Source organism: Capricornis sumatraensis, chromosome 11, assembly GCF_032405125.1.
Source record: "Capricornis sumatraensis isolate serow.1 chromosome 11, serow.2, whole genome shotgun sequence".
NCBI lineage: Eukaryota > Metazoa > Chordata > Mammalia > Artiodactyla > Bovidae > Capricornis > Capricornis sumatraensis.
This window is the reverse complement of record NC_091079.1, coordinates 50,427,958-50,445,472: the sequence shown is the minus strand read 5'-3', so window position 1 is coordinate 50,445,472 and position 17,515 is coordinate 50,427,958. Positions and strand designations below refer to the sequence as shown.

The following is a 17,515-nucleotide window of genomic DNA, read 5'->3' as shown; positions in this document are numbered from 1 at the left end:
TTGGGGGAGGGCAAAGACTCTGACCCCCATCTCACTGATTAACTGAGATTACTTCCCTTCTTCCAGTCCAGCAGAATCTTCAGAGATGGTTTTGAGGGGGACAATGAGTCTACCATCTCCCTAGATTGTCAGCATTCTGATTGAAAACAACTTTCCTTCCTACCAACTTTTATAAGTATTGACTTTTTTAAGCAACAAGCAGCCAGCCAGACCTTATTCCATAACAACAGTGGAAAATGGGAACATGCTGAATATCTAAGAGAAAATGATTAAGAGCAAAGTTAACAGAAGAGGCTCTGGACACATGGACTTGGCTTCACCTTACTTCCCCACTTCCAGACTGTTTCCTTTCTGTAAAAACAAGAGACATTAACAACTAAGTCATATGATGAATGAGGACTAGTTGTGGTAAGAGGGAAATGAATGCCTCAATTTTATGGTTTAAATCTTTTTGTTTTCAAGACCTCCTTACCTTCTTAAAAGTTAAAGACCCCCAAAGAGCTTTCATTCACCACTGTCCCACACATCACATTAGAAATTAAAACTAAGAAACTTTTAAAACATGAAAATACAAAAATATATTCTATTAGCTTCAGAGCAATGAAGTTATCACATGTCATATAACTTCTCAAAAACCTGTACACACAGGAAAGAATAAAAATTAAAAGGGCAAATAATGTCTTAGTTTATAATAAAAATAGTTTTGACCTCAAAAAGTCCCCTGACCAAATTCTAAGACCTACTGGATTAATATAACGCCTGGCATATAATAAGCAATCAATAAATGATAGCATAAAAACATAACTATGGTATATGTACTTGATGACATGTATATCTGAATAACATAATTACATCTAGCTTTTATCTTTTTCATTTTAATTAAGCTCAGAAAGACTAGTAAATATACCAAATATCAACTGGTTTTATATTTAGGTGATTTGAGTAAAGAGATGTTTCTCTCTCTTTCTAAATTTTTAAAACTTCTAAAATAGATACTACTTTCAAAATGAGAAACAGAAGTAAACTCATCTGGTATAGATTATATGACCACCATCCAACAGCCTGCCTCCTCTGCTCCAAAGGATGCTCTGAGGGTGCTCCTGAATAAAAATCACATAACACATTCTGGTTCCCCTACACATTTTCAGTCTCCCAGGCCTTTGTTACCTTGGCAAGCCAACTTTCCTAATTAGCTTTCTCTCCTCCTCCGAAGTGGCTGCATCAGATCTTTTTACTCCCTTCCTTCAACAATCCTTTATTTCCTCCGCTGCTCAGGGACTCTGCTCTCTTCAACGGTCATTCCCTCCTTCCCCTATACTATAAGCCTCTTACTTCTCTAACAGCTTTCACATCAGCATCCTAACAAGTCCTCCAGTTCCAGACCCTGTGATTCCCCCCTTCCCAGCCATGCTTCTTCCAAGGATTCTTATGCTTATTGCCTCCAATACCGTGCTTCCTAATTATTCTATCCTCATTCCAAAGGTAATTGGCTTCTGATCCAATAATTCTGCCAAAAAAGAGCTATTTGAGGTCACCGCTGACCTATGATGTGACTGACACCTTCCAATATTGACTTTACACAACCCTTCTCCCTGGCAGACTCTGTTCCCTCAGTTTCAGGACTGACATTCTCCTGCTCTTCCTCCAATCACTGACTTTTTCTTCGTCTCCTTCCTAAGCTCATCTTGCTGTCCATCCTCCACTAAATGCCAGGTGCCACTCTTCATCTATGTCACTGATCTAATCCACTCCTGTGGCTTTAAGAGCTGTATGCCCTGCAAAAGAAAATAGCTACAGCAAAGCTCTATCCCCACCAGACTGATAAACTGAAGAACTAGAGCAATACAGAAGTCTTATTCATTATCACTTAAAATAGATACCATAAATGAAACTTTACTTGAGAAAAAGGATACAAATGTCTTTAAAGACCCTTGAATATGGGTAGAACACTCTGGCTCTACCTTTAAAGTAACAGCATTCTTACCTCTATCTTTCAGCTCCTTAAAGTCATGAATATTCTGAGAAGAAGCAGAGTCTAAGCTCTTAGGTGATGGTCTTCTGACGGGAGCTTGTAACCGATGTCTGGCCATATCAAATACATCCATGGAACTTTCTCTTTTCCTATAGATAGTAACAAATTATGATAAACGTGTTTTTATAAGAAGAAAATCTGAGTTGACATTTAACTCCCTATAAAAGAAATTTGGCATCTTTCACTACAGTATATTATAAAAATTTATTCTAGTACTGTTATTTCAATTCTCTGTATTAAAATAGGTTATTTATAAGGTCACTGTAATCTTTCAAAATGCTCAGAAGCAAAGTATCTTATTGGAAGAACAGAACGAGTTAGCTTTACCTTAAAATGTTAATGTAGTAAAAACAGTAGTCTTTGGTCAAAGAAATCAAGATTCAAAGACTAGCTCTGCTACTTACTATACATTTGACTGCATCATCTGTGCCTAACATATATGAGGAACTCAATAATATGGTGAATTAATTAACAAGAGATTCTTTTTGTGAAACTATTTACAAAACTGGAATAAAGAACCAACACTAAGATGTCTCTAATCACAATACACGGTGAAAACTACACCGAAGTAAAATATATTTAACCAATTCTTACTAAATGATGGCAATTCTAACATATATTATCTAACTTAAGTTAGCACACAGAATTTACAAGGTATTTTCCAATACATACATCTATTAATTCTTCACTAGAATCTCATGGGGTAGAAATTATTATGCAAGATTTGCAAGTGAGAAAACTGAAAAGCTGCCTGGTTTCTCTTTCTTATACTGATTTGCCAGAAAAGAGCACATATGGTCTTCAGTTTATGAATGAAAAGAAATAAAATGTCAATAATCCATTACATTTAATTGAATATGCATATCTGGAATATGGAAAGTTGCAACAGTTAAGGCATTTATAACATCTTGAAAGTAAATATAGAAAACCAATACTGACCTATTACTTCGAAGTAGTTGACCTACTACAGAAGAATTCTTTGTTGAAAATTACCACCTTGGGTTAATATTCCATTACCTAGCCAGTCTATATCTTGACATTTCCTCACCTTGTTTACTTAGCCAGAACACGCCTAGAGAATGCTAACAAAAATCTAAGTGAAGCATAATTACGCAGGTTAACATGCTACATTAAAATCCTACCATATCCTGGACTACAGTCATAAATATCAGTATAATTGAAGCATATACAAATTGACAGACACAACAGTAACAGATGTTTATGACTTAGTATGTATACATATGTATATTATCTAGCTATGTCCACCAAGAGCCTGGTTTATAGACACGGTTCTCCAAGAGGAACCAGGACTCCTTAGAGAAATGGCTGATTCCAGGGCAGGGGCAAGGAATACACAAGAGGATCCTGGAGCCTCCTGCAGCAACAGAGTACAAAACTGCTCAAAAAACAAAAGGATGGGACATGTCCAAGAGACACAAGAGCCAACAGGAAAGACCTCTCAGTAACCAAAGCTGCAACAACTTAAAGTGAAAGTGAAGTCGCTCAGTTGTGTCTGACTCTTTGCGACCCCATGGACTACAGGCCTACCAGGTTCCACCGTCCATGGAATTTTCCAGGCAAGAGTACTGGAGTGGGTTGCCATTTCCTTCTCCAGATCTTCCCGACCCAGGGACTGAACTTGGGTCTCCTGCATTGTAGACACTGTAGGCAGACGCTTTACCATCTGAGCCACCAGGGAAGTATGCAACACCACAAATAACACTGGATGGTAACAAAAAGTACAAAAGAAATATACACAAAACAACAGTGATATAAGTAAATGGTTGGATAACTAAACAAACAGAGGAGAAGGGACATTCTTTCTTATAGAAAAATTCTAACAGAATTCTAAATATACATAGATAACACCCTCTCCAGGAGATAAAGCTTATTCCCACCACCTCTCAATTCTTGCAAGTGTGCTAAACTTAGAGGTTCCATCATATGCACATCTTGTATCCTCTGATACAATGTGATGAAAAGGCTACCCTGTATTATTCTTTCCAAAACCCCTTAACCCTGGCCTAATAATGAGAAAACATCAGACAAATGTAGAGTGGGGGACATTCTATAGGACAGCCAGCCAATATCTCCCTAGGCTGTCATAGTCATAAAAATACAAAGGAAGATTGAAAAACTGTCCTGGATCAGAGGAGACGAGGAGACATGACAACTAAACGCAATGTGGTGCCCTGTACTGACTAAATCCTGAAACAGAAAGAAGATACTGATAGAAGAACTGGAGAAATCCATAAAGTCTAGAATTTAGATTGTGGTTAATATTCCAACATCAGCTTCTTAGTTGTGACAAATATCCTGTGAATGTAAGATGTTAACAATAGGGAGAACTCAATTGAGGGGTCTATAGAAACTATGTTTGCAACTTTCCTATGATCTAAAATTATGCCAAAATAAACTTTTTTTTTTAAGATAAACACTCTTCAAAGAAAATGTGGTAGTTACCCACTTACATTGATTTTACAAGCTATTAAAAGACTGCAACCTACAGTTCGAAGAATATTGCTTTAGAAAACTTATGAGGCCTTTTGGCAAAAATGATCAGAAGTGTTTGACAGTCTGTAAGCTATTTTGCTGGAACAAAAATATTTCAGGAAACAATACACCGCTGAAGGAAAATATTTTTAAAACAGTTTTAAAAAGTAACTGTCTTTGGTTATTCCACCTCTGAAGTTTTCTGCTATTATTTTCCCTTCAAAGACCAAGTTTCTATGCCTGACGTTTTAGAAGACCAAAAAGGAGAGGTAAGGAGATTGTTTCATAATTGTCTAGTCTATGTCTATGTATGGATGTGAGAGTTGGACTGTGAAGAAAGCTGAGCACCGAAGAATTGATGCTTTTGAACTGTGATGTTGGAGAAGACTCTTGAGAGTCCCTTGGACTGCAAGGAAACCCAACCAGTCCAATTCTAAAAGCGATCTGCCCTGGGTGTTCATTCGAAGGACTGATGTTGAAGCTGAAACTCCCAATACTTTGGCCACCTGATGAGAAGAGCTAATTCACTGGAAAAGACTCTGATGCTGGGAAAGATTGAGGACAGGAGAAGGGGACGACAGAGGATGAGATAGATGTTGGATGGCATCACTGACTCAATGGACATGGGTTTGGGTGGACTCCGGCAGTTGGTGATGGACAGGGAGGCCTGGTGTGCTGCAGTTCATGGGGTCGCAAAGAGTCGGACCCGACTGAGCGACTGAACTGAACTGAACTGAGTCTATGTCTTCAACTATCACTTTCCTATCTTGGAATTCCTTATCACCTAGATTAGCTTATGAAGCAACTTCTGAATCCATCTGAGTCCTAAATTAGTCAATTATTTTTCATGCAGTGATTTCTCTGTAGTGAGACTATCGATCCTAAAGACAGAGCTTGAAGAATAGCCTGTTCCCACTACTGCTTTGTCACTGTCTAATCCTATTAAAATGTCATGGTTAGGGTATAAGACTCTTGGTTTGCCTTAAGAAAGTCCTACTTCTTTCTTTTTTTCTTTCTTCCTCCTATCAATACTACCACTGTCATCATCACTCATAAATACATTACTGGCAGTACAGAGGGACAATTAAAACGCTCAACTTATATATTTTATATTTACTTAAATCAATATTCATTAAATATCTCATATTTTCACAGTGAATAGATTTCACAACTGTAATGAAACATTTTATGAAGGCAACTTTATCTACACAAAATTCAAGAATGTGAATTAAACAGCATATTAGCTAATTAAAGAGAGAGCTCTTGTGCCAAAAAAAGAAAAGAAAGAAAATATATCATATACTACATAAACAAATAGACTAAAGAAATCACACATTATTTTGTATTGGTTGTACTGAGTCCCTCCCTTGCTTGTTGCTTGTGAAATGTGCTTAGTCGTGTCTGACTCTTTGTGACTCCACGGACCACAGCCTGCCAGGCTCCTCTGTGCATAGGTTTCGCAGGCAAGAATACTGGAGTGGGTTGCCATTTCCTACTTCAGGGGATCTTCCTGACCCAAGGATCGAACCCATGTCTCCTGTGTCTCCTGCACTGGCAGACCAATTCTTTACCACTAACTAGAACCACCTAGTGAGCCCCCCACTAGAATATAATTATTTAGCTTATTTCTTCTGGGGGGGGTGGGTGGGAGTAGGGAGCTATTTTCAATCATTACAATTTCATCAATAATCCATTAAAAACATTTTTCAAGCTTGCGAAATTCTAATAGATGTGGGCTTATGATAATTAATCCTGTTCCAAAACTGTAGAATTACTGGACAGCTTCTGATTCCCGATTCTGACAGAAGGGAATACAAGAAGAGACAAAAATATGGAATTCAGAACTTGCCTTATATGAACGTCATCGTCACTGTCAATGTGTAGTAACCGCCCCTGCAGACGTCGCTCTTCACTACGAAGCTGTTTTCTCATTTCTGATAATTCCATAATTACATTTTTTTTCTCCTCTGAAAATTCCCATCAATAAATGAAAAATGAGAGAGGTACATGAATAAAAGGTTAAACACTAAACATAACCTTTATGACTTCTAAAGCTAAAATGCTCAGTTACATTTTTATGGAAAGTTATTTTTAAGGCTTTATATATAGATGCATTGTATGAACATTATTAAGACCCATAAACACACTTCTGATAATACAAGAATTTCAAACATTTAGAAACATTCCTGAAGGGAGGGAGAGACTGCCTTCCCCTATTAAGGGGCAGCAAAATGGAGTTCCTTTGTGATGATGGACAGTTCTGTAACCTTGTGTGGTAGTTACACAATTTACACATGATAAAAATGCACAGAACTACACACACAAACACATAAATTAGTGTAAGTGAAACCAGACGCAGGTCCATAGAGCATGCCAGGGTCAATCTCCTGGTTGTGATATTGCACCACTGAGGGAAGCTATGGGGAGGGTGCACAGCACCTCTTTATACTACTTTACAATATTCTGTGATTCTTATTTTTCAGAACAAGAAAAAGTTAGAAAAAAGGAAACAGTATAGATTACAGGCTTAATAGTCAGCTCTACCTTCTGCACGAAGCTGGTTCTTCCTGGCAGGTACCGGAGGAGACTGTGCCATGGACATGGAACTGTCCTGTTTAACAATCACAACAAAGATAAAGTCAGTATATGTCTTCCCTACTCAGAAGCTTTAAAAGAAGAACTTTAAAAATAAAGAAAGAAAGAAGAGAAACCAGATTCCCAACCAATCTATCTATAAACTTACCTACATTTATTTTTTCTTCCCACTACCATGGGAGAGGCCTTGCCCTAGCCAAAGACAGTACTCTCACCTGTGCTCTGTATCTGACAGGGGACCCCCATCTCCTCCATCCCTGACTCTTCTTTCTCTACCACCTTTCTATCAGGCTGTGCTTAAAAAAACTAACCTCACCCTTCATCACTCACTATCTATCATCCATTCTCTCCTTCCTTCACAGCCATTCTTAAAAAAAAAAAAAAAAAAAAAAAGTATGTGCAGTAGTATGGCGCCTGCTTCCTTATTCCCATTCACACCTCACCTCGCAGCCACTGCCTTTGCAGCTCCCTCAGCGATGCATTCTATGGGCATTTTAAGGCCTTATTTTACTTAGCTAGTAGCAACTACTATCACTGACACTTTATTTCCTTGCTCTAAGTGGTGATAATTCTCTACTGTTAGCTCCTCAGCCCTCTACTTGCCCTGAACACACATGAGTCAATCGTACTACTTACGCAGTAATGTTAGTAGTCTTCAAACTACAAATCTGGTGCAGAGCTCCTTCCTTGGCCATGACCTGTATTTTCAACCGCCTACTCTATATAAAGTTGTCACTGACTCCCACCCACCACACACAGTGTACCACTATCTGTGTTTCATAAACATATCTTGAAGGTGTCACCCTTTCTCAGTTCTTAATGTCACTGCCATTGTTTAGGTCCTCAAAATCACATCTGGACTTCTACAAAAGCATCTTAACTTTACAGTTTTGCTCCTCCTCCATGATGCATCTCCATACCACTGCCTGAGAGAACATTATGCAAGACAAACACGGCCACGTCATTTTCCTACTTAAAACATTACATGAACACCATACATGACCACAGACCTACTAAATCAGAACCACAGAGGGTGGGGCTGAGGAAGGCATTCTAATACATTTCTTTGTCTATTCTAGTAATTGGCCTCTTTGGTATCCTATAGAATGAAGTCAAGCCCTCTAGCACTCCATACAACATCCTGCATATGTTCTAACCTTCACCTCCCCTACGTCATGGTCAGGAATTATCAGGCCAGACCAGACCATGTATTCTCGATGCTGCCACGTGGCTTACAGTTCCCTCCAAGATTCTGCATGTGTTGGAAGTTGATCTTCCTCATCCTCTTTTTGGCAAATTCCTATTCATTCTTTAAGAGTCAACTCAAGGATCAACCCTTTCTGGAACATTTTCCTGGCTGTCTTTTCATTGTAATTCAGTCTAAAGTACAAAGGACTTTATCAGCATAACTACAACTAGCTAGTAGATATATTTTCAAAAAAAAGCCTTCCTGAGAGACCTGACCAAGAGCCACATGCTAAATTATGAGCTGTCAAAAGAACTGAAACTTCAGGGCACCAAAGTTTTATCATTCGTAAGTATTACCATTACAACGGAAGAAACAGACAAATTAATGTAAACATCACCTATGTTTCAGATCTGAAAAAAGTAATCTAGCTAATTAAGATGAATAAGAAAATCTCATTCAATCCCCTTAATCTTAGATGAATAAATCAAAAGAAAAAGCATATACCTGAGTAAAGGAAGTTATAATGCTGTCAACTGAAGGAGGTCTTTGGACTCTGCTTGCAATCTTATTCTGAAGAGCAGGAACCACAGGAGAAGGCTGTCTCAAGTGCTGATGTGAGGGGAGGGGCGGGAAATATATATATATATATATATGCATAAACACACATATTCCCCAACATATGTCTATGTGTGTATACACATAGCCCAACATGTATGTGTGTGCTAACACACACACATATGTGTATACATATACATATGCAAACACACATCCCCTAGTAGTTAACAAGACCACCAAAGAGGTTCGGACTACTATTGCTTTAATTTAATAAAATATTTATCAAAAAATCTATAAAAATATTAGATCACTATGTTGTGCACTCAAAACCAATACATTAATATTTTAAATCAACTACCTTCCATTAAAAAACATATCTACCCAAGAAGTCAGAAATTCAATTCTGCACAATTGCACTCATCTCACATGCTAGTAAAATAATGCTCAAAATTCTCCAAGCCAGGCTTTAGCAATACATGAACTGTGAACTTCCAGATGTTCAAGCTGGTTTTAGAAAAGGCAGAGGAACCAGAGATCAAATTGCCAACATCCTCTGGATCATCGAAAAAGCAAGAGAGTTCCAGAAAAAACATCTATTTCTGCTTTATTGACTAAGCCAAAGCCTTTGACTGTGTAGATCACAATAAACTGTGGAAAATTCTGAAAGAGATGGGAATACCAGACCACCTGACCTGCCTCTTGAGAAATCTGTATGCAGGTCAGGAAGCAACAGTTAGAACTGGACATGGAACAACAGACTGGTTCCAAATAGGAAAAGGAGTACGTCAAGGCTGTATATTGTCACTGTGCTTATTTAACTTATATGCAGAGTACATCATGAGAAACGCTGGACTGGAAGAAACACAAGCTGGAATCAAGATTGCCAGGAGAAGTATCAATAACCTCAGATATGCAGATGACACCACCCTTATGGCAGAAAGTGAAGAACTAAAAAGCCTCTTGATGAAAGTGAGAGTGGAGAGTGAAAAAGTTGACTTAAAGCTCAACATTCAGAAAATGAAGATCATGGCATCTGGGCCCATCACTTCATGGGAAATAGATGGGGAAACAGTGGAAACAGTGTCAGACTTTATTTTTGGGGGCTCCAAAATCACTGCAGATGGTGACTGCAGCCATGAAATTAAAAGATGCTTACTCCTTGGAAGGAAAGTTACGACCAACCTAGATAACATATTCAAAAGCAGAGACATTACTTTGCCAACAAAGGTCTGTCTAGTCAAGGCTATGGTTTTTCCTGTGGTCATGTATGGATGTGAAAGTTGGACTGTGAAGAAAGCTAAGCACTGAAGAACTGATGCTTTTGAACTGTGGTGTTGGAGAAGACTCTTGAGAGTCCCTTGCACTGCAAGGAGACCCAACCAGTCCATTCTAAAGGAGATCAGTCCTGGGTGTTCTTTGGAAGGAATGATGCTAAAGCTGAAACTCCAATACTTTGGCCACCTCATGTAAAGAGTTGACTCATTGGAAAAGACTTTGATGCTGGGAGGGATTGGGGGAAGGAGGAAAAGGGGACGACAGAGGATGACATGGCTGGATGGCATCACCAACTCGATGCACATGAGTATGGGTGAACTCTGGGAGTTGGTGATGGATAGGGAGGCCTGGCATGCTGCAATTCATGGGGTCGCCAAGACTCAGCCACAATCAAGCGACTGAATGGTATGGGCTCGGTGGTAAGAATCTGCTTGCCAACGCAGGAGATGTAGGTTCAATTTGTGGGTCAGGAAGATCCACTGGAGAAGCAAATGGAAACCCACACCAGTATCCTTGCCTGGGAAATCCCATGGACAGAAGAGTCTGTGGGCTACAGTCCATGGGGGTTGCAAAATAGATGGACATGACAGTAACTAAACAAGTGATACTGTACATACTACATTTTAAATATAGCTCTGAATAACAAGCAAAGATATGAACTGGATTTTCTTAAGAGCAAACTGATTTTCTAAAGAGAAAACACCTAATAACTGATTCACACACCTAAGGGTGAATCAACCCCCATCTCAGAAACATGGACTTCAAATCAATCTGCAGTGAGCCACAAGTTTCCTTTTTAATTTCCAATCCATCGTGGACAGATGCATAAAAGAGTAAGAATGAATTATAGTTGATCCTTGAACAAGGCAGGTTTGAACCACACAGGTCCACTTCCACAGAGGTATTTTTCTGTATCAAATGCTGCAGTACTACAGGCGGTGGTGGGCTGATTATACAGACGTGTAGGAACTGCAAGTATGGAGGGCCAATTATCAATTACACACATGGATTAACCCCTGGGCTTAACCCTGGTTTAAGGGTCAACTGTACTAGCTAAATAAAAAATTTTAACAGATGCTACAAAATCCAAGCCCAATTTTTTTTTTTTTACACAGATTCAACAGACATAAAATTATAATGACAAATTGCTATGAAAGTTTCCAAACACTTTCAATCTTATCAGGAACAGTTCCTGAGGTGCTTGTCCATGGACCCGTGGGAACAAGACTACTCTGTTCACAGCAGGGAAAATACAACAAAGCACAGTGACATCACCTAGTACAGAAAGTTCAGTGCGCTGCACCCAGAAAAGCACCACGACGGAAGTAGAGACAAAAGTACCTCCTCTGCTTTGTGCTGACCACTCTACTTTTACAGGGAAAATGGGTTAAACAATGGGTTCCACAGACATTTTTCTCTGAAACTTACCTTTGTATCTTCCCCAATCATGTTTTCTCTTTCATAGTAATGCTGAAGTTGTAGGTTATGTTTTTCTTCTTCTTCTTTCTTCTTTCTTTCTGCTTCTTTTCGTCTTTCTTCAGCTAACCGAATAAGCTCTTCGTTTTTCAGTCTTTGCTTTAAAATAAAGAAAAAATACACACTCCATACACACATTCAGTTCATTCATATTTCTGTGAAATAAAGAGATAAAATGGAGGTTATAGATGATATGTGCTCAAGTCACTCAGTTGTGTCCGATCCTTTGCAACCCTTTGGACTATAGCCCACCAGGCTCCTCTGGCCATGGGATTTTCCAGGCAAGAATACTGGAGTGGGTTGCCATTTCCTCCTCCAGGGGATCCTCTTGACCTAGGGATCAAACCTGTGTCTCCTGCACTGCAGCCAGATTCTTTACTGCTGAGTCATCAAGGAAACCCATAGATGACATACTGGTCTGTTTAATAATAAAATATTAGGCATCTAAAATATTACAACATGCTAGTCAGTCTAAACTATTTTTTGGCTGTAAAAAATAGTTTATCTCTTTTCTTTTCTTAATTCAGTATTTCTTAATTATCTCTTTTCTTAATTTAGTATCTCTTTTAATTTAGTATTTTATTTTTATAAAATAACATCTAACAAATGCATATTGATCTGCTATTTTCTAAATGTATTCCAAGACTGTTCTCCTTTGTGAGTAATAGGTATCTTTTCAAGTCAAAGTAAGGAGTTCATTCTCAGACTAAGCAGAAAAAGAGAGTAGGGAAAAAATGCACCTCCTCCTCTTTCTCCCTTTTCTTTTCCTGCTCCTCTTCATACTCTTGCTGGATTCGAGCTCTCTGTTCTGCAAGCCGTTTTTCTTCTTTTTCTTCAGCAATTCTTAATCTCTCTCGCTCTGCTTCTTCTCTTTGTTTCTTTTCCTCAATCTAAAGAATTAAACCTAGTTATTACTTGGTAAAACTCATAAAAAGTTAGAATACCACTTAATTTACCCTGTTATCCTATGAATTCAACCTTTATATCCTGCTTTTATAAGTAAAAGTAAGTTCCTAAATTTTTCAGTTTTCTATATTGTATTAGAGGCCACATGATATAATGATAAGAGCTCTAAGTAAAATTCCAGCTCCCACAGACCTTATGAAACTTTCTGGTTCAGTTTTATCATTTGGTAAAAAAGAGTTACTAACGTCTATATCTCAAAGTGGTGCTCAAAGACTGAAATGAAAATATGTATGTAAAAAACATAAAAGTTCCTATGTAGAAGGTCCAGTACTTAGTAATTCATGATTATATTCTTCTATAATGACTACTACTGCTGCTGCTGCTAAGTCACTTCAGTCGTGTCCGACTCTGTGTGACCCCATAGACGGCAGCCCACCAGGCTCCCCCGTCCCTGGCATTCTCCAGGCAAGAACACTGGAGTGGGTTGCCATTTCCTTCTCCAATGCATGAAAGCGAAAAGTGAAAGGGAAGACGCTCAGTCGTATCCAACTCTTAGCAACCCCATGGACTGCAGCCCACCAGGCTCCCCCATCCATAGGATTTTCCAGGCAAGAGTACTGGAGTGGGGTGCCATTGCCTTCTCCAATGACTACTACTACTATGTCTCAAAGTTCCTTGTGACTAGTATCCTGAAACAGCAGTGAAATGTTTTAGCAACCATTCTTTAAGTAGAAATCTCTTCCCTAGAACAGCCTTTCTTATTTTCTTTCTAATGACAAGATGTAAGGTTTATGAAGATGTCAGCTACAAGGATTCGTAATTAAGTTTTGTTTGAATGCCACCTGAAACCTGCAGTGCTGAGTGTTCTAGGCGAATATTATAAGGCAAAGTCTAAGATGTGACAGGAGGAAGACTCTAAGAGATAGTCTACATCCTTCATGAATGAGACACAGAAGAATGACAGCATGGGACCCGAGGATTCATGATGCTGGTTTAAAGATATCAATAAATTTTATTCCTCTTAAGTATGGATTGATCATGACTATTCACAATATTTTAAGAGTTCTTATCTGCATTTCCTCTAGTCTCAAGGTTGCTATATTTAGTGCTGTCAAACTTTTGAGCTATAACAACTGTAGTCTTCTTACCTATGCCACAACTTTACATGCTAGGGCTTTTTCCAACATTTATCACAAACCTTTTAAATATGTACAGTCCTAATATTTAGGACTAAGTGGTGTGTATGTAATCAGCTCCTCAATTACAATAGCCCTAAAGAAAACATCATTCATGAACCATACAATAAAACCACACATTTAACACTCAGTTCCCTTTTTCTCCTCCATGAAAAAAATTATCACAATCACCAGGTCACTTCACCATTAATGGGTCACAATCATAAATGATCTCACACCTAATGAATCCACAGAACTATCATTCCAACAAAAATGCCACACAGCTCTTCCACAGAAAGAGAAAAGCTATTGCTCAGATCAATGGTTTGCAAACCATATAATACAAAAGTAGTTCAATGGTCCTGCAAATAGTTTGTTAAACTTGCTAATTATTTTCAAAGTTGCAGTTTAAAATGACATCTAAACACTCACATGTATTATTCACCAAATTTGAAGCACATGAAGACTATTGCTACACTAAAACTAATGGTATATAAGTTTTTTAGTGTCAAAACTTATTTATGCAGACATGGAGCTAAGGCTTCCTTTGCATCTTTGTGCACAGATCTGAACATTTTATAACATTTATTTTAACACTTAAGTTTGGGGATTCTTTTTTGTCTGACACTATATTGTTATATTAATAAATACCATTTAGCTATTTTACATTTTCTTGGAGCTCTGGAATAGATTTTGTTTGAGGGGAAAGCAGGAGATTTTAACAGATTCCTAAAAGAAAAATACATAAACCATCACTTTATAGGCTGGGAGAACTGAAGGTTGAACTTATTCTGAAACTAGTAAGTCAAAGTTTCCCACAATACTACTATTTTTTTCCCAGAAGACAGACAATGGAGAGTGTGGACTCTCTAGGTATGACACTTAAAGGCAGGAGACTTGGGGCCAATGTCCTAGTTCTGCCAACACAGGAGAGCCTCAGCCTCTTTTTGGTCTTAAAATAAAAAATAGTAATACCTTCCTCAGAGAATTGTGAGGTTTAATGAGAAAATATATGTAAACCTTTCTTACAAACAATAAAAGACTACAGAATGACAGGATTTATTTATTTTTCCCTAAATTCTACCCTCAGTTCAGTCGGTCAGTCACGTCCAACTCTTTGCAACTCCAAGAACTGCAGCATGCCAGGCTTCCCTGTCTATCACCAACTCCCGGACTTTAAATTCATGTCCGTCGAGTTGGTGATGCCATCCAACTATCTCATTCTCTGTCATCCTCTTCTCTTCCTGCCTTCAATCTTTCCCAGCATCAGGGTCTTTTCCAATGAGTCAGTTCTTCCCATCAGGTGGCCAAAGTATTGGAGCTTCGGTTTCAGCATCAGTCCTTCCAATGAAAATACAGGACTGATCTCCTTTAGGATGGACTGGTTGGATCTCCTTCGAGTCCAAGGGACTCTCTCAAGAGTCTTATCAACACCACAGTTCAAACGCATCAGTTCTTCACTGCCCTGCTTTCTTTATGATCCAACTCTCACATCTATACATGGCAACTGGGAAAACCATAGCTTTGACTAGATGGACTTTTCTTGGCAATGTCTCTGCTTTTGAATATGTTATCTAGGTTGGTCATAACTTTCCTTTCAAGGAGTAAGCGTCTTTTAATTTCATGGCTGCAGTCACCATTTGCAGTGATTTTGGAGCCCATAAAAATAAAGTCAGCCACTGTTTCCCCATCTATTTTCCAAGAAGTGATGGGACCAGATGCCATGATCTTCGTTATCTGAATGTTGAGCTTTAAGCCAACTTTTTCACTCTCCTCTTTCACTTTCATCAAGAGGCTCTATAGTTCTTCTTCACTTTCTGTCATAAGGGTGGTGTCATCTGCATATCTGAGGTTATTGATATTTCTCCCAGCAATCTTGATTCCACCTTGTGTTTCTTCCAGTCCAGCGTTTCTCATGATGTACTCTGCATGTAAGTTAAATAAGCACAGTGACAATATACAGCCTTGACGTACTCCTTTTCCTATTTGGAACCAGTCTATTGTTCCAAGTCTAGTTCTACCTGTTGCTTCCTGACCTGCATATAGGTTTCTCAAGAGGCAGGTCACATGGTCTCGTATTTCCTCCCATCTCTTTCAGAATTTTCCACAGTTTATTGTGATCCACACAGTCAAAGGCTTTGGCATAGTCAATAAAGCAGAAACAGATGTTTTTCTGGAACTTTCTTGCTTTTTCAATGATCCAGTGGATGTTGGCAATTTGATCTCTGGTTCCTCTGCCTTTTCTAAAACCAGCTTGAACATCTGGAAGTTCATGGTTCATGTACTGCTGAAGCATGGCTTGGAGAATTTTAAGCATTACTTTACTAGCATGTGAAATGAGTGCAATTGAGCAGTAGTTTGAGTATTCTTTGGCATTGCCTTTCTTTGGCATTGGAATAAAAACTGACCTTTTCCAGTCCTGTGGCTACTGTTGAGTTTTCCAAATTTTCTGGCATATTGAGTGCAGCACTTTCACAGTATCATCTTTTAGGATTTGAAATAGCTCAACTGGAATTCCATCACCTCCACTAGCTTTGTTCATAATGACACTTCTTAAGGCCTACTTGATGTCACATTCCAAGATGTCTGGCTCTAGGTGAGTGATCACGCCATCGTGATTATCTGAGTCGTGAAGTTCTTTTTTGTACAGTTCTTCTCTGTATTCTAGGCTTCCCTGGTGGCTCAGACGTTAAAACGTCTGCCTGCAATGCAGGAGACCTGGGTTCGATCCCTGGGTTGGGAAGATCCGGAGAAGGAAATGGCATCCCACTCCAGTATTCTTGCCTGGAGAATCCCATGGACGGAGGAGCCTGGTGGGCTACAGTCCACGGGGTCACAAAGAGTTGGACACGACTGAGCGACTTCACTTTCACTCTGTGTATTCTTGCCACCTCTTAATATCTTCTGCTTCTGTTCAGTCCATACCCTTTCTGTCCTTTAATGTGCCCATCTTTGCATAAAATGTTCCCTAGGTATCTCTAATTTTCTTGAAGAGATCTCTAGTCTTCCCATTGTATTGTTTTCCTCTATTTCTTTGCACTGATCTCTGAGGAAGGCTTTCTTATCTCTCCTTGCTATTCTTTGGAACTCTGCATTCAAATGGGTATGTCTTTCCTCTTCTCCTTTGCTTTTCACTTCCTTTCTTTTCACAGCTATTTGTAAGGCCTCCTGAGACAGCCATTTTGCTTGTTTGCATTTCTTTTTCTTGGAGATGGTCTTGATCTCTGTCTCCTATACAATGTCACGAACCTCTGTTCATAGTTCATCAGGTACTCTATCAGATCTAGTCCCTTAAATCTGTTTCTCACTTCCACTGTACAGTCATAAGGGATTTGATTAGGTCATACCTGAATGGTCTAGTGGTTTTCTTCACTTTCTTCAATTTCAGTCTGAATTTGGCAATAAGGAGTTCATGATCTCAGCCATAGTCAGCTCCTGGTCTTGTTTTTGCTGAGTGTATAGAGCTTCTCCATCTTTGGCTGCAAAGAATGTAATCAATCTGATTTCGGTGTTGACCATCTGGTGATGTCTATGTGTAGTCTTCTCTTGTGTTGCTGGAAGTAGTGTAGTCTTCTCTTGTGTTGTTGGAAGAGGGTGTTTGCTATGACCAGTGTGTTCTCTTGGCAGAACTCTATTAGCCTTTGCCCTGCTTCATTCTGTACTCCAAGGACAAATTTACCTGTTATTCCAGGTGTTTCTTGACTTTCTACTTTCACATTCCAGTCCCCTATAATGAAAAGGACATCTTTTGGGGGTGTTAGTTCTAAAAGGTCTTGTGGGTCTTCATAGAACTGTTCAACTTCAGTTCCTTCAGCATTA

The 17,515-nt window shown here is 38.9% G+C and overlaps 1 protein-coding gene across 1 annotated transcript in view; it reads right to left on the bottom strand.

The window, feature by feature from the left end:
- Positions 1 to 17,515, bottom strand: part of CSPP1 (centrosome and spindle pole associated protein 1) — a 106,116-nt gene that overhangs the window by 13,906 nt on the left and 74,695 nt on the right. The window contains exons 20-25 of the mRNA XM_068983446.1: positions 12,356 to 12,505; positions 11,568 to 11,714; positions 8,814 to 8,918; positions 7,070 to 7,136; positions 6,375 to 6,492; positions 1,985 to 2,121 (exon numbers count right to left, since the gene is read on the bottom strand). Coding sequence (XP_068839547.1) covers positions 1,985 to 2,121; positions 6,375 to 6,492; positions 7,070 to 7,136; positions 8,814 to 8,918; positions 11,568 to 11,714; positions 12,356 to 12,505 — 724 coding nt within the window. The remainder of the gene's footprint in view (positions 1 to 1,984; positions 2,122 to 6,374; positions 6,493 to 7,069; positions 7,137 to 8,813; positions 8,919 to 11,567; positions 11,715 to 12,355; positions 12,506 to 17,515) is intronic.